Here is a 24,262-nt window from a genome sequence, read left to right on the forward strand (position 1 = left end):
ACGTATATTTAAATGTTGCTCTTCTGCCTCATCTATTTCCTCTGACAGCTCGTTCCTTATACCCACCACCCTCTGTGTGAGAAAGGTTGTCCCTCATGTTCCTATTAAATCTTTTCCCTCTCATCTAAGATCTATGCCCAATGAGCAAAGAGAAAATATATCAGAATGCAGAATGTAGTTCAGTACAGCTAGAAATAATGATAGATTTACAAGTGGGAAAAGAGAATTGGGAGAGTGGAGCGATTGTATCGTGTGATAGTAGATCCTCCCCCGGGACTAGCACACAAAGAGTTTAATGCCACCCGCTGCGTTTCCTCCCACAGGCTGTGGGGCGATCATGGACAGGAGGCTCTGGAAGCTGCTCGTGTGTGTCTGATTAATGCCAGTGCCACCGGTACTGAAATCCTGAAGAACCTGGTGCTTCCAGGTAAGATGGGGTAACTTAAAACAAAAAAACAGAGATGGTGATTAGTAGCGAGCCACGATTCTCACTGGCCCCCTCTTTGTCCCCAGGAATTGGATCGTTTACAATCGTGGATGGCAGAGCTGTTGCTGGGGAAGATGTTGGCAACAAGTGAGTCCTTAAACACAGACTATTCTTCTTGTGCGAGGTTTGTTGCTTATGCTGCCGCTTTGCCTATAGGACAGTGTGTCCCTGGACCCAAAACCTCTGATAAACCCTCCCCTAGTTTCCCAAGCCACACTCTTCAGACCACAATTTTATCATCCGCTTAATGTCTCTACTCCGTGTCTCGCTCGTGCTTGGTGGCCAACCTGTATTGACTGCCATGCAATATCTTGAATGCTGTAGCATATTGAGTTATTTCCCCTTTCCCATACCTGACCCTTCAGGTAAGGAGAAGTTCTATGCGGTAATAGAGCCATTTCTGCTTTTGTTTAGGTTTATTATTATTGTCACGTGTGTGAGGTACGGTGAAAAGTTTTGTATGCTATCCTATCCAATCAAGAAATTAGATGACAGACTTGAAACAGTACCCTTGCTAATTGTTATGTTTGAAACTCATCAGAAGAAATGCGTAAGCACATTTTATCAGTTTGGCAACTCAGTGGCGCAGCAGTAGAGTTGTTATCTTAAGGGCCTGTCCCACTTAGGAGACCTCCACAGCGACCTCAGGCGACCTTGCCCGCGACCTATGGTCGCGGGAAGGTCGCCACGAGGTCGTAGGAGGTTTTGGTCACTCTTCCTCATGGTCGAAAGAGGTCTCCACGTAGTTGAGGCTTCATCTAGGTCGCAGCGTTTTTTTCATCATGATGAAAATCGGCCTCGACTAAAAATAGGTAGCCGTGGGAAAAATAGATATTTTTTTAGTCGTAGGTCTAGTCGTAGCAAGTCGTGATGTTAGTCGTAGGTAATCAAAGGTAGTCGAGGGTAATAACTCCGGGGTGAAAAAAAGGTCAGTATAAAAAAAGGTGATTTAAACAGCAGCACGGGACCTCTGTCACTCCAGGGCATGTTCATTCATAGCTGGAGAGTTTTTTGAAGAGGAGACTTGTGTTTTAGAGATGGCACCAAAAAGGCAGCAGCGCAGGGGGAGGGCACCACCCTCAAAAAAACGTGCCATGCAGGTGTTGCCCACCCAGGGGGAGGAATGGCAGGAGGAAATGCCACAGTAGGCGATAGTGCAGAGGAGGTAGCCCTGCATGAGAGACCCCTGCAGGAGGAGACCGGGGTGGTAGTATATGTCCCCAACACCACCCCATTCTTTACTGCCTCATTTGAAGGCAGCAAAGCAGCCCTTTCTCCTGTGTCTGACACAGCATCAGAGGCAGATGCCCCATTGGTGGTGAGGGAGGGCTAGAGGAAGATTATGCCCTACACCATCACCAGGCAGCAGGAGGGGGACCTTGAGGAATGGTTCCAGCAGAATGCCAACCTGTACAATAAAGAAAATGAGGGGTTCGGGGACAGGGACAAGAATGGCATGCTTGCCATCCACTGCCCCATATGTGTGCTTAAAGTTCCATCTTTTGTCAAAGCCCAGCGCCACTCTCTTCCAGTCATCTGGTGTACTGGGACACTCCATCACATCATCTCCATTCACCCATTGAGAACTCTTGTGCTTCCTCTTCACCCTTGCTCTTTCACCCCTTCTGCCTTTCTTAAAAGGCTGCTGAAGCATTTTAGGTCAAGGGAGGTCGTAGGAGGTCGTAGACATAGTCGTGGAAGGTCGTAGGTCACTGCAACCTTTTTTTTTTGGGTCACAGGCAAGGTTGCCAGAGTTCGCTATGGAGGTCTCCTAAGTGTGTCAGGCCCTTTACAGCACCAGAGAGCCGGGTTCGATGTCCGTAATCTGTAGGGAGTTTGTATGATTTCCCTGTGACCGCAAAGGTTATCTTTGGATGCTCCAGTTTCCTGCCACATTCGAAACATGTACGAGTTAGCTGGCCTCTATAAATTGTCCCTAGTGTGTTGGACAGATCTAATGTACGGAGGATCGCTGGTCGCCACAGACTCGGTGGGCCGAAGAGCCTGTTTCCATGCTGTATCTCTAAAACTAAAAGGTTATCCTGTGGATCTATCACTAAGATCAACAAAACTAAGGATAATGAGGGATGGATAATGGTGAGAAAATGGAGGCAACCCTGGTTAATTGTCATCTTATTAAATGATGGAACAGGTTCAAGGGTGTAATGTGTTGCCTGTCTCTTTTGGAGGTGGCGGAGTGCTGTTTACAGAGCTCCGATCTTATTAGTACATTTGCCGAAAGAAGTGAAAAGTGTGCAATGTATTTTGTTCTTATTCCTCATTGTCTGTCTTTCTCTTACAGCTTTTTCCTAACAAAAAACAGCATTGGAAAGGTGAATTCTGATGTATTTTTATGTCATAAATTTGAAAGATAAACCCATTTTTCATAGCATCATCAATTATTTGATAATGTTTCCTGCATGTCCATGCGTGTAATGCCACAATTTGGTGGCTGAGCTCCAGGACCCGATATGAGGTTGTATCTAGAGCTATTGCGTGTGAAAAGTCATTGAATGATATGTGTGGAATCTTAGTTACACCACGTCAACAGCGGTGCTGAATTCTTCTCTTCCATGCCACTGAAGGGACACAGAAGAGAGTGTAAATAGAAGGGGATACTGGAAGGATGCCATAACTGGAAAGTTAAATAAGTAAGAGTCCTCTTCACTAAAAACGGGTGAAAGATGTTTTTTGATGGTTTTTGAGAAAGAGACGCAAGGAATTGTAGATGCAAGTTTACAAAAAATCGCAAAGTGCTGGAGTGACTCAGCGAGTCAGCCAGCATCGCTGGAGAACATGGATAGGTGATGTTTTGGGTCAGAACCCTTCTTCAGACTATAGTGGCGGAAGAAAGCTGGAAAAGTAGTGAGGGTGGGACGAAGCCTGGCAAGTGAGAGAAGGTTTGATTGGCAGATGGGCAGACAAAAACTATAGGTGAAATAGATAGAAAAGGGTGATTGATAAGGAGAGAAGAGGGAGGAATATAGGTGGAAGAAGGTAGAGGGTTGGGGGATCGAGGAGCATGATCGTGGGAGAAATGCGCGCAACAGGGTGGAGCACATGAAAGAAGGAGGGGTGGAGAGGGGGGCTTGTTACCTAAAACTGGAGAATGCAATATTCATACCGTTGGGTTGTAAGCTACCCAAGTGGAATATGAGAAACACCACCATCTCACTTTTTTTTGTAGAGAAAATATGTCCACTTGCTTGTGAGACCAGAACGTGACCATAAACCTTCGGCAGTCACTGATAAACCTAATAATAATTGAGGAGAAATGCCTCTCTCCAGAGGGTAATGAAAGTACGGGACCTGCTCCCATAGTGACCCAGGGGGCCTAGTAGCACGGATGCAAGTAAAGAGCAGAAGGTACACGTGAGGGAGAAAGGAAGTGAAGGATGTATAGATGGGATGGGCCAACAATAACTGTATCCACCCGAGGATCTCAATCAACTTAAGGAAAGGAAGCTGCCTATAAACAGCGAGCTTATAATTTACATTTTGTTTTCAATTCAGAGCCGAGCACAAGCAGCCACGGAATTACTGCAGGAGCTGAACAGTGATGTCAGTGGAAACTTCGTGGAGGAGGTGATCACAACACTACATGTCTCAATAATGCTTTAATCTTAAAATGGTGATGTTACACATACACTTCTGTTCTCTTAAGCATACCCCCTCGTCTATACCGACCCATTTCCTGCCACAATTTATCCTCCCTCGCCCTTTTCCCAGCTTTCTTCTCTCCTGCTACAATCAGTCTGAAGAAAGGCCCTGACCCGAAAAATCACCTATCCACGTTCTCCAGCATTGTTGTCTGTCTAGCTGAGTTACTCCAGCACTTTGTGTCCTTCGTATTGTAAACTCATCTCATCGGAAATTCTCCACACAATAAACTGTTTCCATTCATCACAAGATCAGTAGCGCAGACTGGTGACTAAGTTACCGAATGGGATTCTGAAGGACAGGATCTACTCTCATTTGGATAAAAAAGGGGTGATTAGAAAGCTTTGTGTGTGGGAAATTATAACTTTCTGGAGTTTTTTTAAGGGATTAACGAGACCAAGATAGTGGAGGTTGTCCATATGGACTTCACAAGGCCTTTAGAAACATAGAAAAAATAGGTGTAGGAGTAGGCCATTCGGCCCTTCGAACCAGCACTGCCATTCAATATGTTCATGGCTGATCATCAAAAATCAGTACCCCTTTCCTGCTTTCTCCCCATATCCCTTGATTCCTTTAGCCCGAAGCGCTAAACCTACTCTCTCTTGATAACATCCAGTGAATTGGCCTCCACTGCCTTCTGTGGCAGAGAAAGTTTTACCCCATCTCAGTCGTAAATGGCCTACCCCTTATTCTTAAACTGTGATCCCTAGTTCTGGACTTTCCCAACATCGGGAACATTTTCCCTGCATCTATCCTGTCCAATCCTTTAAGAATTCTAAATGTTTCTATAAGATCCCCTCTCATCCTTCTAAATTCCAGTGAATACAAGCCCAGTCGACCCATTCTTTCATTATATGTCAGTTCCGCCATCCCGGGAATTAACCTGGTGAACCTACGCTGCACTCCTTCAATAGCAATAATGTCCTTCCTCAAATTAGGAGACCACAATTGCATACAATACTCCAGGTGCAGTCTCACCAGGGCCTTGTACAACTGCAGTAGGATCTCCTTGCTCCTAAACTCAAATCCTCTCGCAATGAAGGCCAACATGCCATTAGCTTTCTTCACTGACTGATGTACCTGCATGCTTACTTTCAGTGACTGATGTACAAGCACACCCAGGTCTCGTTACACCTCCCCTTTTCCTAATGTGACACCATTCGGATAATTATAATATACCTTCCTGTTCTTCACACCAAAGTGGATAACCTCACATTTATCCACATTATACTGCACCTGCCATGCATCTGCCCACTCACCCAACCTATCCAAGCGATCCTGCAGCCTCATAGCATCCTCATTGCAGCTCACACTGCCACCCAGCTTTATATCATCCGCAAACTTGGAGATGTCACATTTAATTCCCTTGTCTAAATCCTAATATATTTTGTAAATAACTGGGGTCCCAGTACCGAGCCTTGCGGCACCCCACTAGTCACTGCCTGCCATTCTGCAAAGGACACGCTAATCCCTACTCTTTGCTTCCTGTCTGCCAACCAGTTCGCTATCCATGTCAGTACCCTACCCCCAATACCATGTGCTCTAATTTTGCACACTAATCTCTTGTGAAGGACCTCGTCAAAGGCTTTTTGAAAGTCCAGATACACCACATCCACTGGCTCTCCCTTATCCAATCTACATGTTGCATCTTAAAAAAAATTCCAGAAGATTAGTCAAGCATGATTTCCCCTTCATAAATCCATGCTGACTTTGACCGATCCTGTCAATGCTTTCCAAATGCGCTGCTATAACATCTTTAATAATCGACTCGAGCATCTTCCCCACTACCAATGTAAGGCTAACTGGTCTATAATTCCCTGTTTTCTCTCTCCCTCCTTTCTTTAAAAGTGGGGTTACATTGGTTCCCCTCCAGTCCACAGGAACTGATCCAGAGTCGAGATAACATTGGAAAATGATCACCATTGCACCACGATTTCTGGGGTCAACTCCTTGAGTACTCTGGGAAGCAGTCCATCACGCCCTGGGGATTTATCTGCCTTCAGGCCCAACAGTTTACCTAACACCATTTCCTGACTAATATGGATTTCCTTCAGTTCCTCCCTCTCATTAGATCCTCGGTTCCCTAGTATTTCTGGGAGATTGTTTGCGTCTTCCTTAGTGAAGACAGAACCAAAATACTTGTTTAACTGTTCTGCCATTTCTTTGTTTCCCATTATAAATTCACCTGACTCTGATTGTAAGGGACCAACATTTGTCTTCACTAATCTTTTCCTTTTTACATATCTAAAGAAGCTTTTAGAGTCAGTTTTTATATTCCCCATGAGCTTTCTTTCATGCTCTTTTTTCCCCGTTCTTAATTAACCTCTTTCTCCTCCTCTGAGTTCTAAATTTCTCCCAATCTTCCAGTTTTCTGTTTCCTCTGGCCAATTTATATGCCTTTTCCATGGATTTAACACTATCCTTGATTTCCCTCGTTAGCCACGGTTGAGCTACCTTCCCCGTTTTATTTTACACCAGACAGGGATGAACAATTTTTGGAGTTCATCCATGCGGTCTTTAAATCTTTGCCATTGCATCTCCACCTTCAACCCTTTAAGTATAATTTGCCAGTCTATCCTAGCCAATTCCCGTCTTATTCCTTCAAAGTCTCCTTTGTTTAAGTTCAGGACCCTAGTCCCTGAATTAATCGTGTCACTTTCCATCTTAATACAGAATTCCGCCATATTATTGTCACTGTTGCCCCTTGGGCAACAGATCGCTAACAGACCAACAAGATCACCAACTAATCCTTCCTCATTACACAAGGTCCCACATGATAGGCTAGTCCAAAAGGTTAGATCACATGGGATTCGTGGTGAGTAGCCAAATGTATTCTAATTTGGCTCAGTGGAAGGAGAGAGTGTTAGTGGATGGCTGTTTCCATGATTAGAAGTCTGTCACCTGTGTACAGCAGGGATTTATGGTGGCTCTACTGTTGTTTGTCATTTGTGTTAATGACAACGTAGCTATCATTAATACACCAGCCACGTTAATGACAACGTAGCTAGTAAATTTTCAGATGTCACAAATATTGGAGAGGTAGTGACAATGCTGAGGGCTATCTAAATTACAAAATGATCTAGATCTGCAAAGGAGGTGGGCCATGGAATGGCAGATGGAATCTAACTCTGCTTGTACTCGCTAGAATTTAGGAGATTGAGGGGGGATCTTATAGAAACCTACAAAATTCTTAAGGGGTTGGACAGGCTAGATGCAGGAAGATTGTTCCCGACGTTGGGGAAGTCCAGGACAAGGGGTCACAGCTTAAGGCGGATGTGCGGGAGTGGGCGCCGTCTGTGTATGGCAGCCTGCCCGCAGTCCGTCTCTACACCTTTTTTTATTTTATTTTATTTTAAATCCTGTTAAAAAATGTTAGTGGAGGTCTTCTATGTGGGGGGTGGGGAAGGGGGAAACTTTATTTCTTAGTCCCCTACCTGGTCGGAGAGGCAGCATCCCTCCAAGCTGCTTCTTCGCCCCGTCCTCGCGGCCTACCATCGAAAATGGAGTGGCGTTTCCTGTCGGGACCGGCTGGGACTACAGCTTCGGCGGCGGTGGCGCAGCGCTGGGATACCAACACAGAGCGGGCGATGCCTACTGGGTCGCCGTGCGGTAAGCTCTGGAGCGCTTTGGCCGCCGACTCCCAACATCGCGGAGCTGTGGCTGCAGGCGTCCGGCCGCGGGCGGCGCTGGATTTGGAGCGCCGCAGAGCCAGGGATCGAGTTCGCCGGGGTCAGAGCTCCAACCGGCACGGCCTGAGGACTACGAGTGCCCCGGTCTCCGGTCTCTGGGGAGGAGGCAGCCGCTCCAGACTTTTCCAAGCCGCTGAGGAATGTTTCACCCGACGCCGATGTTCCATCTTCACGGCAAGAGGGCCCTGAAAATCATCGGACTGGCTGCACGGCGGAAGAGGAAGAGGACTGGCTGCAGGTTTCACAGAGGAAGAGGACTTAACTTTCTGGTGCCTTTCCCCACAGTGGAAATGTTTTGGTTCTGCTGTGGGGGGATGTTTGTGTTGAACTCTATAATGTGTTGTGTCCATTTTATTCATTTTTTTTTAACCTTTTTCTATGGTCTGTAATGGAACTTATTATTTCATTTATGTAAAGCACTTTGGGGTCAATGCGAGTTGACTTAAAACGTGCTATATAAATAAAACTTACTTACTTACTTACTAAGGATAGAGGGGAAATCCTTTACGACCGAGATGAGAAAAACATTTTTCACACAGAGAGTGGTGAATCTCTGGAACTCTGCCACAGAAGGTAGTTGAGGCCAGTTCATTGGCTATATTTAAGAGGGAGTTAGATGTGGCCCTTGTGGCTAAAGGGATCAGGGGGTATGGAGAGAAGGCAGGTACAGGATACTGAGTTGGATGATCAGCCATGATCATATTGAATGGCGTTGCAGGCTCGAAGGGTCGAATGGCCTACTCCTGCACCTATTTTCTATGTTTCTATGACCAATGTAAGATGGTCATTTTGGTATTTCAGACCAGGGCAGAACTTCCAGAGTTAATGCTAGTGGTCTGGAGAGTGCTGTGGAGTAGAGATCCAGGGGTACAGTTCCTATACAGTGGAGACAAGGGTAGACTGGGTGACGGCAAAGGGATTTGCCATGCTTACCTTCATCGGTGAGGCTATTGAGTACAGGAGACACAAGGAACTGCAGATGCTGGAATCTTGAGCAAAATGCTGGAGGAACTCATTGGGTCAGGCAGTATATGAAGAGGGAATGAACAGGTGACATTTCAAGTTGGGTCCCTTCTGATGGGGATTGTGTTGTTGGAAAGATGGGGTGAGTTTTACTGCAATTTGGCCGAGTCCCCAATTCCTAACTTGATGCCAAATTTCTCCATCGGGATTCCTAATCCAGCAGAATTGGCAGTGGCAGTGGGGATGGGTTGCAGTTTAACTGCTTTATCTGGATTCTGGGTGACACTTCTCCAAGCAGAAGTTGTTAGCTAACCCTTGTTATTCTCAGCCCAGTTAGAGTCTGTTGCAATGTGAACTGGAGTCTCAGGGGCCAAACAAGGAAAGGACAGTATGTTTACCTTCCCAAAGGACCAGTTAGGTTGTTCACTACCATCAGATTCTATGAAGGATGGAAGAACGAGGACATTTGTAAATTAAAGTAACATATTTAGTTTCTGTAATTTATTTTTCTCTTGTTTGCAACTGGCTAAACAACAAGTAACCTTTTCAGAGCGTGGAGCAGTTGCTGGAAAATGATCCCACATTCTTTCTCGGATTCAGCGTGGTCATTGCCACTCAACTCGCAGAGAGGTATGCAGCAGATTTGTAATATTTTATTTATTTACCATTTTCCACTCTCTGTTAGGCCATTGCAGTGGGTTGTTCCCTTGCCTGGATAGATGCAGATTTTATAGCACTCAGCAGGGTGGACACCAAGCAAAATAATGCGGTCAATCCGACTGGCACCTCATCATCCAGCACCACAAAAATATTCTCCCTCCCCCTCTGCCACTGCCCTCTCTTAGCCTGAAACTGAAGCAGCTCAGCCACAAGTCCACGCCAACCAGTGAACCCCGTATACTAGCACAATCCTACACACCAATAAATCTATAAATCCTGTACATCTGTGGAGTGTGGGAGGAAACGTGATATTTGACTCAGCACTGAAATTTGACAAACAAGTCAATGCCGTGGTAAAAGCTAGCTTCTTTCAGCTTCGGACGATATCTAAAATAAAACAATTCCTCCAGTTTGATGACCTTGAAAAGATCATCCACACATTTATCTCCTCCCACCTAGATTACTGCAACTCCCTTTACACTGGCATCAGCCAATCTTCCCTGTCCCGCCTGCAACTGGTCCAAAACGCCGCAGCGAGACTCCTGATGGGCACCCGAAAAAGAGACCACATCACTCCAATCCTGGCCTCTCTCCATTGGCTCCCTGTGCAGTTCCGAATACATTTTAAGATCCTCCTTTATGTCTACAAAGTCCTCAATGGGCTTGCGCCCACCTATATTAATAGTCTGCTCACCAACCACACCACTTCCAGGTCCCTCAGATCGGCCGACGGGGTTGCTGAATATCCCGCGGTCTAGGCATAAGTTCAGGGGTGACTGCGCCTTTGGGTTGCAGCTCCTAGACTGGAACAGCATCCCTCTTCCCATCAGAACTGCCCCCTCCATTGACTCCTTTAAGTCGAGACTAAAAACTCATCTGTACTCCCAAGCCTTTCTTGACGTCCTCTGAGCGAGGGCTACATGTATGTAGTTTGTTTGTTATACTATTCTTATACCAATGTAAAGCACTTTGGCCAACGAGAGTTGTTTTTTAAATGTTTAAAAACCCACACGGTCACAGGGAGAATGTGCAAACTCCATACAGACAGTACTCGTAGTCAGGATTGAACCTGGGTCTCTGGCACTGTAAGACAATAACTTTACTGCTGTGCCACATTGCTGCCCCTGCAGTAAGTACCTGCTGATCCTGTAACCTAGAACTACCAGGTTAGCTGGTTCTTTTGAACAATGTCACAAAGCACTTTGTTAACTTTTAGATAATATTGTAGTCATCAATAAATTGTAGTCATCAATAAGGGCCTATTTCCACACTATGACTCTATTACTCTAAACTAGCCATCAATAAACTAATCCCCATTTGTTTGCTGTTAGTTCACTGCTGCACCTGTCGACTGTGCTGTGGGCTGCTGATCTTCCACTGCTGGTGTGTAGAACGTATGGTTTGGTTGGCTACATGAGGCTGGCTGTAAAGGAGCACCCAGGTAAGTGCCCTGGGCATCATTCTACCTCAGTCATCGCATCTCAATCTCCTGAGGCGCCTCCTGGGGCGAATCAATTATTCCGTCGCTAAATTACCAGTGTACTGTTAAAGAAGGGGAATGATAGCAACACAGAGCCCAGTGTCCAATGTTGTGAAGCTGTTCACCAGTCAGCCAATGCTTTCTCACATCAAGCCATGGACTGGGGAATAGGAGTGACATTCAAAATGAGACCATTGGCAGCAACATAAAGTTTATTGAAAAGGATACAAAGTGCTGAGTAACTCAGCGGGTCAGGCAGCAACTCTGGAGAACATGGAGCAATGACGTTTTGGGTCAGGACCCTTCTTCAGACCTGCCTGACCTACTAAGTTACTCCAGCACTTTGTGTCCTTTTTCGTAAAACAGCATCTGCAGTTCCTTGTTTCTACTATAAAGATTTATTGCGTGAGTACGTGGCGAATGGTGGGCCTACGGATGGTTTAAAGCATTTGGTTTCTTTATAGTTGTGGAATCGCACCCAGACAATGCGCTAGAAGATCTGAGACTGGACAAGCCTTTCCCACACCTGAGGACTCATGTTCATGAGTATGACCTGAATAGTATGGACAAAAAGGTACAGCAGCAAACACTAATAACGATCCCTGCAGCTACTGAGTTGTGTGAATCGAGCTTAAAAATGGCTCCATTTATTTCAAAATTATATTTCTTGTGAGTACACTGAGAAAAGAAATGTGGGGTTCAGAAGAATGCGAAAGCAAAACACAGCAGAATAGGCTATGAAACAATAGGGTAAATATACAGTAGTGCTGAAGAGAGAGAGGCCACAGTGAAGAATAGAAGTTAGATCGGTATTATCCATCGCTATTAGCATTCTATGTGACAAGCAGTCTGGGAGATGGTGAACTGATCAACCTTGGTCCCATGGTAAAGTGAAGTACTTGGCACATTTTGCATTCTTCTATCTCTTGAAATCTGTATTAAAATCGAACCCAAGGCAATGAATGTCTGTGACTAATGTGAGTGGGCGAATCAATGCTTTGGGGGCCTGGACCAACAAAACCTGGTTGCACTAAATGAACAATCCTGCTACACTGTGAATGGGCAAGTTGCCAAGCATTTGAGATGTTTTCACTGAGGATTGAGGAAACTTTTTACTTTCTGTACAACTGTGCTTTGCCTAGGAGTACATCAAACCCAGAGTAGCTATTTGAAGCAGGATAATTGGGAGAGTTTCAGACCAGAGGGCACAGTCTCAGAATTAAAGGATATACCTTTAGACTGGAGATATGGATTTCTTTGGTCGGGAGTATCTGGTGGTGAATCGGTGGGATTAATTGCCACAGACAACGTGAAAGCCAAGTCATTATGTATTATTAAAGTGGAGATTGATAGGTTCATGAATAGTAAATGCGTCAAAGGTTGTGGGGAGAAGGCATGAGAATAGGGTTGAGAAGGAAAACTAGACCAGCTATGATTAAATGGTGGAGCAGACTTGATGGGTTGAATGGCCTAATTGCGATCCTATATTTTATGGTCTTATCATTTATATCTGGGCACTAACATTAGCTTCTAAATGAACAACTTCATGTGTGCACACACATCAAAAAAAAATCATAAATTCACTCTTCACTTAGCTTTTTATGTTCACCAGAATAGTGTGGATATATTACTAGTCTAATGTATTTTATTTTTATTTGCAGGACCATAGTCACACACCGTGGATCATTGTGGTAGCCAAATACCTGGAGAGGTGGTGTGAAGAAGTACGTTGTGGATTTCCCGTTGATTTGTTTTCCTTATCCTGAGGACAAAAATAATCCCAATAAAGATGCAGGTCAAATAGTACTATACATAGCAATGTTACAAAATTTTGAGATTTTAAAAATCAAGTCTGCAATTTATCCCATCAGATAAAGCAGAACAATAAGTTTAATTTGACACCAAATTCACTTTCATATCTCAAGTATTAAAAATGTTATGGCCATTTTCATACTCGGAAATTAGCATCTTGTTCCCTATTGATTTTCAATGGACATTACAAAAAAGCTGTGATCTTGGATAATCAAAGGCTCATTTCTTAAGGAAAGATTAACATTTTTAAATAGCCTAAGTGTCCAAAGATTATTCACAAATAATTCACAATATAACATGATTTTTATATCTAATTTACATTAATTTATAGGCCAAATGGAAGGAATTTAGTGTTCAATTGCTGTAAATAAATGCCCATTTAAATCGGCTTTCTAGTGGGTTCATGTGAACGCGCGCTGGTTTAGAACGTTGACATAGCGCTGGATTAGTGCCCTCAAATGCCGAGAAAAATACTGCGGGATATAAAAAGCCCAAAATGAGCTACTCGCTATAGATAACTTGATATATAGGGTTATATATATGCCCCATTTAATGTAAAAATAAGGTACATACCTTTAATTGTTTGCTTTATAAAACCCTGGGGCTGCGAGATGTTGCGGAATCAGAGAGTAATTTTAAACTATTATAACTATATTATCGAGGCCTATAAAACTAATAATACCTTTTGCGACCGGGTCTTGCAGCGATTTTTCGTTAATGATTTACTAGGCTGAACATCTGCGATTAGTACAGCCTAGTAAAAATCGCGTTTTAAACCCGCCCCCTCCAAACAGCGCCAAAATCGCGGACCTGGCTGTGGGCAGATTCCCAATGGCGATTCAGGTAGGTTTTGTAACATACCTACTATACATGTTGAGAAATAACCTATACTGATCTCGATGATATGCATAATTTCAAAGTCTTTACTGAATTGTAAGGTTAAAGTATTTGTAATGTTCGCACCATGGATATGTTACAAATCCTGTGCCTGTGCCCTATTAGGATTGAGATTCCCATGGTCTATGTACTGGTGACACCACACATGCCTTTATGCAGGATTTTCTTGAGAGATTTCTGGGTTGAATTTCTACTGGTTTTAGATTATTAATGTGTGTGACTGGATAAAGTGGGTTCTCAAGAAGGAGGCATCATTCATAAACTAGATTTTGACCTTGGCTAAAACCTACACCAGGTTTCACTGGCTATTGGTTAAGAGTTTGAGTTCCAGACTCAGTTTCCAAACTAAGATTCCAAGGCTACTTGAGTGCCTTTACATTTGAACTAAGTTCATTTGGAAGTAATTGCTCACTGATCTTGGAACTGTAACTGAAGATAAATCAATACCTTAAACAAAAATAGAACGTACAGCAAGATATAAATATAATTTTTATAATAATAATTATTATATTCCCGTTATCCTGCATATGTACAGTAATCTATCCAATCGATTACTGTAATGTTCCATCATTGGAGTTGTGGAAGCTCATGTTGTGCTAAACGGCCTGTTTCTGCGCCTGAGTCAGGCGCAGAGTCAGACCCTGCATTGCCTGAGTGACAACTCTTCAAAGATGTAGAAACAAAGAACTGGCTAATATACAAAAGGGCACAAAGTGCTGGAGCAACACAGCGGGTCAGTCTTTAATGGTGGTTTATAAAACTCTTTGAGATTTTGGGATAGAAAAAGTTGCTCTGTAATGCTTTATGACACCACTTCAGTGTAACACCGTTACTCTGCCATGTTCTGAAATTATCCTTTAATGCCACAGGTCCTGAGTTTGATTGTTATTCATAAATGGAATCAATTGTGAATAGGGATTCCCATGTTAACCTTTTTAATAAAACCCTGCAGCACAACAATCAGTTGCCAAAAACCTACAAAGAAAAGGAAGCATTTCGAGAGTTAATACGACAAGGTATGGAATTTTATAATTTGAATTATACATGTTATTGTACCAGCTGTTATCAGGCAACTGAACAGTCCTCATTAGCTAGAATGTTGTCCTGACCTTCCATCTAACCCATTAGTGACCTTTGAATAATCTTTAATCGGGCTTTATCAGAATTTGTAGAGATACCAAACATCGTGAATAAACGGTTTCTTTATTCAGGCATTATAGGTTAGATATACATGCACGTTTAGTCCTCTAACACAAAAGTCATTGTTGCTGCTGCAAGGCTGTTGCCTCGTGAGCTCGAGCTGAGCTTCTGCTGAAGTGGCAGGATACTCAAGCGAAGAGAGAGGAAGAGAGAGGGAAGGTTGACCCGGGGTTCGTTATATACTAGGTCACTCCCCTATGCCCCGTGACAACTCCTTCCTGCCATTGCCAGTCACGTGACCCTACCCCCCGACTGTCGAGGGTTCGCACAGCAAGTGGCCTAACCACTGGGTGCCGCCACAACTCCAATGTTATATCTTGCACTAAATGTTATTGTCCTTTATCTGTGCACTGATGGGGCATGATTGTATTTATGTATAGTCTTTTCTTTGACTGGATAGCACACAAACAAAAGCTTTTCATTATACCTCAGTACATGTGTTGATACTAAACTAAACAAGACTTGAGAATTTGTGAAGGCAATTTTTTTTGTAAGTCTTTTTGATTCATTTGTTGTGGTATTGACAACAGTGATTGGTGGAACCGACAGCCGAGACATTTTGTGCTAAAATCCCCCTGCAATGACCCGTTGTGCAATCTTGTTCAACCAGCTGGCTAACAGGAGAGCCAGCAGCAGAATACTAACCCTGAAAGCTTCTGCTTTGTTGTAAAATCCCAACTAGTTAGTTCAGGGAATAAAACCATAATCTGTACCGAATCTGATGATGTAGAAACAAGGAACCACCAATGTTGGTTGACAAAAGAAGACACAAGGTGCTGGAGTCACTCAGAGGGTCAGGCAGCATCTCTGGAGAAAATGGATAGATGATGTTTCGGGTTGGGACCATACCTCAGACTGATCGTAGGGAGGGGGAGAAGAAAACTGAAAAAGAGGAAGGGCAGGGCAATCCTTGGCAGGTAATAGGCGTATAAAGGTGAGGACGGATCTTGATAGCCAGATAGACAATAGACAATAGGTGCAGGAGTAGGCCATTCGGCCCCTCGAGCCAGCGCCGCCATTCAATGTGATCATGGCTGATCATCTATAATCAATACCCCGTTCCGACCTTCTCCCCATATCCCTTGACTCCGCTATCTTTAAGAGCTCTGTCTAGATCTCTCTTGAAAGTATCCAGAGAACCAGCCTCCACTGCCCTCTGAGGCAGAGAATTCCACACTCACAACTCTCTTTGTGAAAATGTTTTCCCTCATCTCCGTTCTAAATGGCTTACCCCTTATTCTGATTGGACAAAGGCCAGAGATAATAATATAGAAGGTGTGAGACAAAGGGATGGAAGAATTTTAAATTGTGAGGTTAGAGGAAGGAATGTAGGTGGAGGAGGAGTGCAGAAATAGGTGTGAGTCCAGGTGGGGCATTGGGGAGGGTGTGGGGTGGGTGTGTGGGGGGAGGGGGTGGCGTGAAAGAAAGGGTGAGGAGGTTATATGGAGGAAGAACATAGATGACAATACCTTTCTACCAAATGTGGTGGAAAATTGATAGGTCTGGAACCGTCTAAGGATAGGGAGATGGCATGGCAATTATATTTCATGGGTTTAAGTTTAGGTTTATTATTATTGTCATGCCTGCTGAGATACAATGAAAAGCTCTGTTTTACATGTATATGGTCAGATCAATATGATGCATAAGTACAATGAAGTCAAACTCGAGTACAATAGAGCAATGTGTGCAGAATATAGTTTTTGTCATTGTAATGCATCAGTTCTAGAGACAAAGTACAACGTCCGCGATGGGGTAGAGGAGAATCGTGCAGTACTTAGATTTTCAGAAAGCCTTTGATAAGGTGCCACACATGAGGCTGCTAAGGAAGATGAGAACCCATGGTTTCAAAGAGCTGAGACTAGCATGGATATAGCAGGTTGGCTAGATGGCAGAAGACAAAAAGTGGCATTAAAGGTGGCTTTTTCTGGTTGGCTGCCAGTGACTAGCAGAGTTCCACAGGGGTCTGTGTTGGGGCCGCTACTCTTCACGTTCTATATTAATGATTTGGACGAGAGGATTGAAGGCTTTTAGGCCAAGTTTGCGGATGATACAAAAACAGGTGGAGAGGCAGGAAATGTAGTGAAAGCAGGGACTCTGCAGAAGGAAATGGACAGGTTGGGAGAGTGGGCAGAGAAGTGGCAGATGGAATACAATGTAGCAAAGTATGGAGTCACGCATTTTGGTAGTGGGCATAAAGGCGTAGACTATTTTCTAAATGGGGAGAGAATCCAGAAATCAGAGGTGCAAAGGGACTTGGGAGTGTTGGTGCAGGATTCCCAAAAAGTTCATCTGCAAGTCGAATTGGTAGTAAAGAAAGAAAGCATTGACCATTGAATATCCGTCTCTGTTTTCCTTGCAATCTAATTCAGGATTGTTGAAGAATGATGATGGAACACCAGAAGATGAAGAGAATTTTGATGAAGCCATCAAAAACGTCAACACAGCATTGAATCCCACCAAGGTACAAGTGCTATAATGTGTTGTTTGTTGCCTTCTGACACGTGACATTGTCAGATACACCAACAAGATAAAAACTGAAGAAGTCTAACTTGAGCTGAAGGAAACAAAGAACATCTGGTTGAATTGTTCAGTCTGACCCCTACCACCCCTCCGCTGGCCACTCCACATTATCTAGTTAACAGGGAGCATTAAAATCCCGGTTGATTACTATGCTTCTCCCAGCATGAGGAAGGCATCTAAACTAACTTGGTTAATCACTCTTGCATATTTTATGAAATTAAAGGGGGTTTTGAGGAATTGTTTCAATAGTGAAAGGTATTTGACTGGAAAACATAGATATGCGAAAGTTGTCAAAAGCATCAGGGGAGATGAGAAATTCATTTTACACAATGACTGGATATCTAGAATCCAGACTGAACTGCCTGAAAGAAAAGTGGAAGCATATTCAACAATAACATAATGGATAGGAAAGGTTCAGAGGGATATGTGGAGGTCAATCATTGGGTATTTTTAAAGCACGGATGAACAGGTTCTTGATTAGTAAGGATGTTAAAGGTTTGGGGAGAAGGCAGGATAGGGTTGCAAGGGAAAGGTCGATCAGCCATGAATGAATGGCCTAATTCTGCTCCTTTGGCATGAACATATGGGCCAAATGCATTTAAATGAGACTAGCCTAGACGGGGCATCTTTGTCGGCAGGGACATGTTGGACTGAAAGGCCTATTTCTGTGCTGTATGACTATAACTAAAAAGGAAATGGATAGATAATTAAAGGAAGTATGTACCGCAACATGTAATATAGTAGAAATACATAGTTACAGTGGGTCAAATGGTCTCATGATATTCACTGTCCTTTGCCTCTGTACCTCTGTAGGTCCCAAGTAACGTAGAAGAACTGTTCAAGGATCAACGATGCACTAACGTCAACACACAGGTTGTAACAAAACATATGCAGAATATAATTACTTCTCAAACAAGAAGGTTTAAACTGGGGGAAGAAAATTATCTTCAATGATGGCTCATGTTCTCAACAGAGTCTGTTAATAGTGAGCTCTGGACAAGGGCTGTTCAAGGATCAACGATGCACTAAAGTCAACACACAGGTTGTAACAAAACAAGCAGACGTCAACTTTCCCCCCTCCCTCCAAAAAGCAGATGTTTAGTGATGCATGATGTTTGGGATCCATCACGTGACATCATAGACTGCATTCATTTGGGTTGGATGATCACATCATAATTTGGAATTTCCATTCAACCCCCACTACCAATTATTTGCCCCGTTTTTCCTGAAGTTAGTGATTTGTTCAGACTTGTCGGCCTAAAAAGCAAGCATCAGCAGTCTATTGTGAAGCACAGTGAAGGCATTTAACGGTCAGGGTTATGTCTGAACTATCTTCTGAAAGAAAAGAACTTGCAATTATTTCCTGATTCAGAATAACAAAAGTATCCATAATTTGGTGTTTTATTCTTCATGCTACTATGTCATGATGGGAATGGTTTATCAAAAAATTTAATTGAGTATGCACAAGACGTAGTTTTGTTGAGTTGGAACGTGAAAAATAAATGTATTTAAAATTGTTATATTCACAAGGAGATCTTTATTTGTGCCTGTGTGCTTTTGTTTGTGCATGTGTGTGGAGTGTTGTCCTGCGCTATTGACTCTGTGTGTTCCTTGCACTGATCTTTGAATGCCTTTGATTCTAGAGTTCTCCGTTTTGGATCTTAATGCGAGCAGTCCAACAGTTTGTAGAGAAGGAGGGCCTGGGCAATCTCCCAGTGCGTGGCACTATCCCAGACATGATAGCGGACTCCAGCAGATTTATTAGGCTGCAGAATGTGTATGTAACTCAAATGATTTAAACAAAGCATTAGCTTTTTCCATAGTTTGGTATATGTTAGTGCTTTTGTCTCTTCCTGATTGTCTATAAATTGTTTCTAGTCCTGCCTCTAGACGTTATTTTAATTTAGAGATACAACGTGAAAACAGGCCCTTCAGCCGACCAAGTCCATGATGAACACACTAGTTTTATGTCATCCCACCTTTGCATCTATGCAGCTACACATTAGGGCCAATTTGCAGAAGCCAATTAATCTACAAACCCGCACAATCTTTGGGATGTAGGTAGACACCAGAGCACCCAGAGGAAACCCAAGTGGTCACAGGGAGAAAGGTTAAATTCCACGCAGACGGCACCTGAAGTCAGGATCAAACTGTGGTTCCTGGCACTGTGAGGCAGCAGCTCTACCTGATGTGCCACTATGATGCCCTTAGGAACCCTCAAGATCAGGAACCTTTGTAGACTTCTGTGCGGTATATTGATTCCAAAAAGCTTGGTCTAAAAATTGCCTCTGTTATTGTTCAGCTTGGTACATCAGCCTTGGATCACAAGCTCGTACATTTACTTCTTGGATCCAAGTCTCATACAAAGATTTGTCACATTATCTAGGCTGATACTCCTAGTGTTTACTAAGAAATAGACGCAAGAGTGGGCCTTTTGGCTCCTTACACCAACTCTTCCATTTAGTAAGATCAAAGCTGATCTTTTACACAGTACCACTTTATTGCACTGATTCCAACATTAGCTGTCCAAACATATAACCCGTTTTGAACATGTTCAATGACTGAGTTTCCACAGCCTACTTGGGTAACGAATTCCAAAGACTCTTGGTAAAGAGATTCCTTCTCACTTTTGTCAGTGTTCCAAATTATTATTTTGACTCGGTGATCTGCAGCTTACAGTGTAAACATCATCCATGTATCCACTCTGTGAAGCCCAATAAAATATAATACATCTCAATACCATCACTTCTCAGCATTCTACATAGAAAAGTGCAGCACAGGAATCAGTCCCTTCAGCCCACAATGTCTTTGCCAAGCATGATGCTAAATTAAATTAATCTCCTCTGCTTGCATGCCATCAATATACCGCCATTCCCTGCATACTCATGTGTCTATCCAAAAGCTTTTTAAACACCACTATTGTATCTGCCTCTGCCACCACCTCTGACAGTGTCTAATAAGCACCCATCACACTTGTATTTAAAAAAAAAAGCTTGCTCTGCACATCTCCTTTAAACTTTGCCCCTCAAACCTTAAAGGGATGCCCTCTAGTCCTTGACATTTACATCCAGTGAAAAAGGCTTTGTCTACCCCATGTTTGCCTCTCATCATTTTATACACTTTGGAGAGCTTAATCCCATTATGCTTAGTGCTGGTGAATTTTCTTTGCATGCCATTTGCAAGTAGAACCTCCCTAAGTAGGGAGCTCGTATCTGTATCCATTATTCCAGTCTGTGGTCTCATCAGCTCACTTGAAGGCTGTAAGCTATGATAATACCCTGCTTGCTTTGAGCTGGATTATGCTGCACTTTCAGTCTAAAGCTCAGAAATTGTGACATTTGGCGGAAAGCTCGCAAACAAACGTTTTTCATTGTATCTCGGTATGCATGACAATAATAAACCAATATTGGGTACTGTGCCTAAACTAACATTGTCAGTCACATTCATTCTTTTGTTGCATAGTTTTATATATTGCATGGTTCTTGTTACTGTTCTGTTTACATTTTTGCTTTGCCCTCAGATACCGTGAGAAAGCAAAGGAAGATGCCTCTATTATAAGTGACTACGTGACTGAAATATTGGGATCGATCGGTAGGGTAAGTAGCATTCTGCGTCATTGCACTTGCTGGCTGGAGTTTCAGGCTGACAGTCTAGCTGTGGTATTAAAAAAAAATCCTATATTCCATTTATCTCTTACCTCGCCTTTCCCAGAAACAGTGACTCTTAACCAATATCCCACAATGTCACAGGTGGCCTCGCCACCAGGAAGTTACTTTGAGGGATTTGACAACTTTTGGTGGGACAGGTTAAATGCATGTAATGCTCATTAAACCACCATTATTGTGGAGTTAGGGAAGTCCAAGCCTCTTCCACAGATGCTGCCTGACCCGCAAAGCTCCCCCAGCACTTTTGGTCAAGATTCCAGCATCTGCTGTGTCCCATTGCATCTCCATCTGCATTGCTTTATCACCACTTACTTCCCCGCCTCTATTTTATTTGGCTTCCCACCTTCAAACCCACTGTTTACATAGAATCCCTTGAAGAAGCAGGACTGGTTGCTTGCTTCCCATCAACATCTCTTGTGCTGGGTGTTGTCTCATCCAACTGAGAATAATGTTTACGCCTGCATCATTAATAATAAAGGGCAGCCCAAGTGTGTTTTGCCATCAGTCCTGTTCTTCAGGAGAGTAATTCAATTAATCATGTGTTAAGTTCTATCTCCACATTTTTTTCTTTTCCCTTCAAGCATTTATCTAATTTGCCTTTGATAGTTCCTACTGTTGCCGTTTCAGGTAAAGCATGCCTGATCGGAATGATTCGCTGCAAAGTATATTCTTCCCCTCTCCTCTAGCTTGATTCAGTGTCATCTGACTCCTCTGCCCACAGAAAACAGTTTCTCCTTAGTTACTCTGTCAAAAACCCTTCATAATTTTGAACACCACTCATAAATTTCCAATTGCTCTTCTCTGCCCTGAGGAAATTAATCTCCGCTTCTTCAAATCACTGAAGGTCCCAAACCTTGGGAATGTTAAAGAGAAATTCTTTGACTATAATAAAGATGTGCTGAGGAATATGCCTTTTCAGGTTTTAAACCTACTTTATTTTGTAACATTCCTATCACAAGCTGGATGTTTTCCTTCTGATTGCTCTGAGCTGTCGAGTGAAACAAGTGGCTTCAGTGAATAATGGGGGGCCCACACACAGAATGAGTTTGCTTCTTTAGGGTCTACATTAAATTTTAGAGACCTTTGGCCCACCAAATCAACACCGACTAATGACCCCCGTACACTAGTTCTTTCCTACACATTAGGAGATTTTTTTACAGAAACCAATTCACCTACAAAACTGCACATTTTTGGGATGTGGGAAGAAACCAGAGCACCCAGAGAAAACCCATGCAGTCACAAGGAGAGCGTACAAACCCTGCACAGACAGCACCCTTAGTTAGGATTGAAGCCAGGTCTCTGGTGCTGCAAGGCAGCAACTCTGCCACTGTGCCGCTTCTGTGATGCATATTTACAGTTTCCTATTTCTCTTGAACTCTTTTGCTACAACACAATTACATGCTACTTGTGTTTCTTCCTCAGCCTCTCGAGACCATCTCTGAAAAAGACATTTGGCTTTTCTGTAAGTTTTGTTTATTGTGAGATATTGCAATCCCTGGCAAGACCAGGGCTGACCTTATTGACACGATATAAATGTTGTATCATTTTGTGTGTGTTGAAATCTATTACCCATCAAACAGGTTTCGGGTACAGCAAGCTGTCTGGGTTCCCCAGCCATTTGCTTGTATATAGATTTTTGCCTCGCATTTGATAAGATTGGGACATAGAAGATAATGCTCGGATCATTTTCCCATGTTTGGATGCAGCTTAGACCACCACCCTTCCATTGACTCCATTTAGACCTCACACTGCCTCGGTAAGACCAGCAGCATAATCAAGGACGAGTTGTACCCTGGCCACTTCCCTCTCCCATCAGGCAAGAGGTACAGAAGTGTGAAAATGCACGCCTATAGATAGAGGGAAAGTTTTTATCAGGCAATTGAACCATCCTCCAAACAACTAGAGACTAGTCCTGAGCTATTATCTACAAATTGGAGACCCTCAGATTATCTTTAATCAGATTTTACTGGACCTTATCATGCACTGAACATTTTTCACATTATTCTCTTTATTTCGTCTGTACACTGTGGATGGCTCGATTGTAATCATGCATTGTTTTTTTCGCTGACTGGTTAGCACGCAACTATAGCTTGCCACTGTACCTTTGTACACATTTGTAAACTAAACTGTTTTCCTGTCTCATGATGTCTCAAACTAGGCAGGAATGCTGCTTTTCTACGACTTGTACGGTGCCGGTCACTGGCAGAGGAGTTCAATGCAGAGACCACCAACAAGGATCAAATAGGTGAGGCTTTTCATTATGAGCACTTAAACGAGGAACTTAGCAGAAAAAGGATCTGATGTTTGTCATGCAGAGTAGTTCAGGCAGATAAAAATCTTTCTCCAAATGTCATGTAGAACAGAGAACAGTACACCAACAGGCATTTTGGCCCATGGGGTATTTGGGACCATGATGTCAATTTAAGCTAATCTCATCCGTCTTCATCCCTCCATCCACTGTCTACTCATGTGCCTGCCATAATGCCCCTTGGATGTGTCAATTTCCACCACCTTTCCTGGTATTGCATTCCAGTCACCTCCTATTCTGTTAAACCAAATTTAAAATTCCCTTTCAAATAACAATGTTTAAAAGTCATTTGGACAAATAACATTTAAAGACATTTAGATAGGTACATAGTTGGGAAAGGTTCAGATGAATATGGGCCTAACATGGACAAATGGAACAAGTTTAGATAGTGTCTTTTGGTTGGTATAGGAGAGTTGGGGCGAAGGGTCTGTTTCTATGCTGTAGGATTCTGTGACTGCAAATCTCCTTTATACATTCCCCTCTCAGCTTAAATCTGTATCCTCTAGTCTTGGATATTTCCAACCTGGGGAAAACATTCTGCTTATCAACCCTAACAATGCCTCAGAATTTGATATACTTCTGTCAGGTCTCCCCTCAGCCTCCCCAAACATGGCTCCAGAGAAAATAAGCCATGTTTGTCCAACCTTTCCTTATAACTAATACCGTCTAATCCAAGCAGCATCATGAACCTGTTATCCATCCTCTCCACACTCTTCCTGCAGGAATGGCAAGAACTGCGCACAATACGCCAAATGTCAACTGACTAAAGTTTTATACAGCTGCACATTTAGTAGCAGTTTTTTAAAATCGTCATCTTCCATACAGCAGCACTGCTGCACAAAGGTGCCAAAGCTCCAACAAAATAGGATAATCTTGTTAAATGTTCATTTTGGGAGGCGGTGTCGGATGGCATTGAGCAAT

General features: G+C 43.2%; 1 protein-coding gene across 1 annotated transcript in view; it reads left to right on the forward strand.

Moving 5' to 3' along the window:
* nae1 (nedd8 activating enzyme E1 subunit 1) overlaps positions 1-24,262 on the forward strand; it is a 31,615-nt gene that overhangs the window by 639 nt on the left and 6,714 nt on the right. The window contains exons 2-16 of the mRNA XM_055648810.1: positions 324-427; positions 514-574; positions 2,790-2,820; positions 4,001-4,072; positions 9,350-9,429; positions 10,791-10,900; positions 11,404-11,513; positions 12,601-12,663; positions 14,601-14,664; positions 17,218-17,309; positions 18,182-18,241; positions 19,012-19,145; positions 20,889-20,964; positions 22,456-22,495; positions 23,192-23,278. Of these exons, the coding sequence (XP_055504785.1) occupies positions 324-427; positions 514-574; positions 2,790-2,820; positions 4,001-4,072; positions 9,350-9,429; positions 10,791-10,900; positions 11,404-11,513; positions 12,601-12,663; positions 14,601-14,664; positions 17,218-17,309; positions 18,182-18,241; positions 19,012-19,145; positions 20,889-20,964; positions 22,456-22,495; positions 23,192-23,278 (1,184 nt within the window). The remainder of the gene's footprint in view (positions 1-323; positions 428-513; positions 575-2,789; positions 2,821-4,000; positions 4,073-9,349; positions 9,430-10,790; positions 10,901-11,403; positions 11,514-12,600; positions 12,664-14,600; positions 14,665-17,217; positions 17,310-18,181; positions 18,242-19,011; positions 19,146-20,888; positions 20,965-22,455; positions 22,496-23,191; positions 23,279-24,262) is intronic.

The sequence above is a fragment of the Leucoraja erinacea genome, chromosome 17 (genome assembly GCF_028641065.1).
Source record: "Leucoraja erinacea ecotype New England chromosome 17, Leri_hhj_1, whole genome shotgun sequence".
Lineage (NCBI taxonomy): Eukaryota > Metazoa > Chordata > Chondrichthyes > Rajiformes > Rajidae > Leucoraja > Leucoraja erinaceus.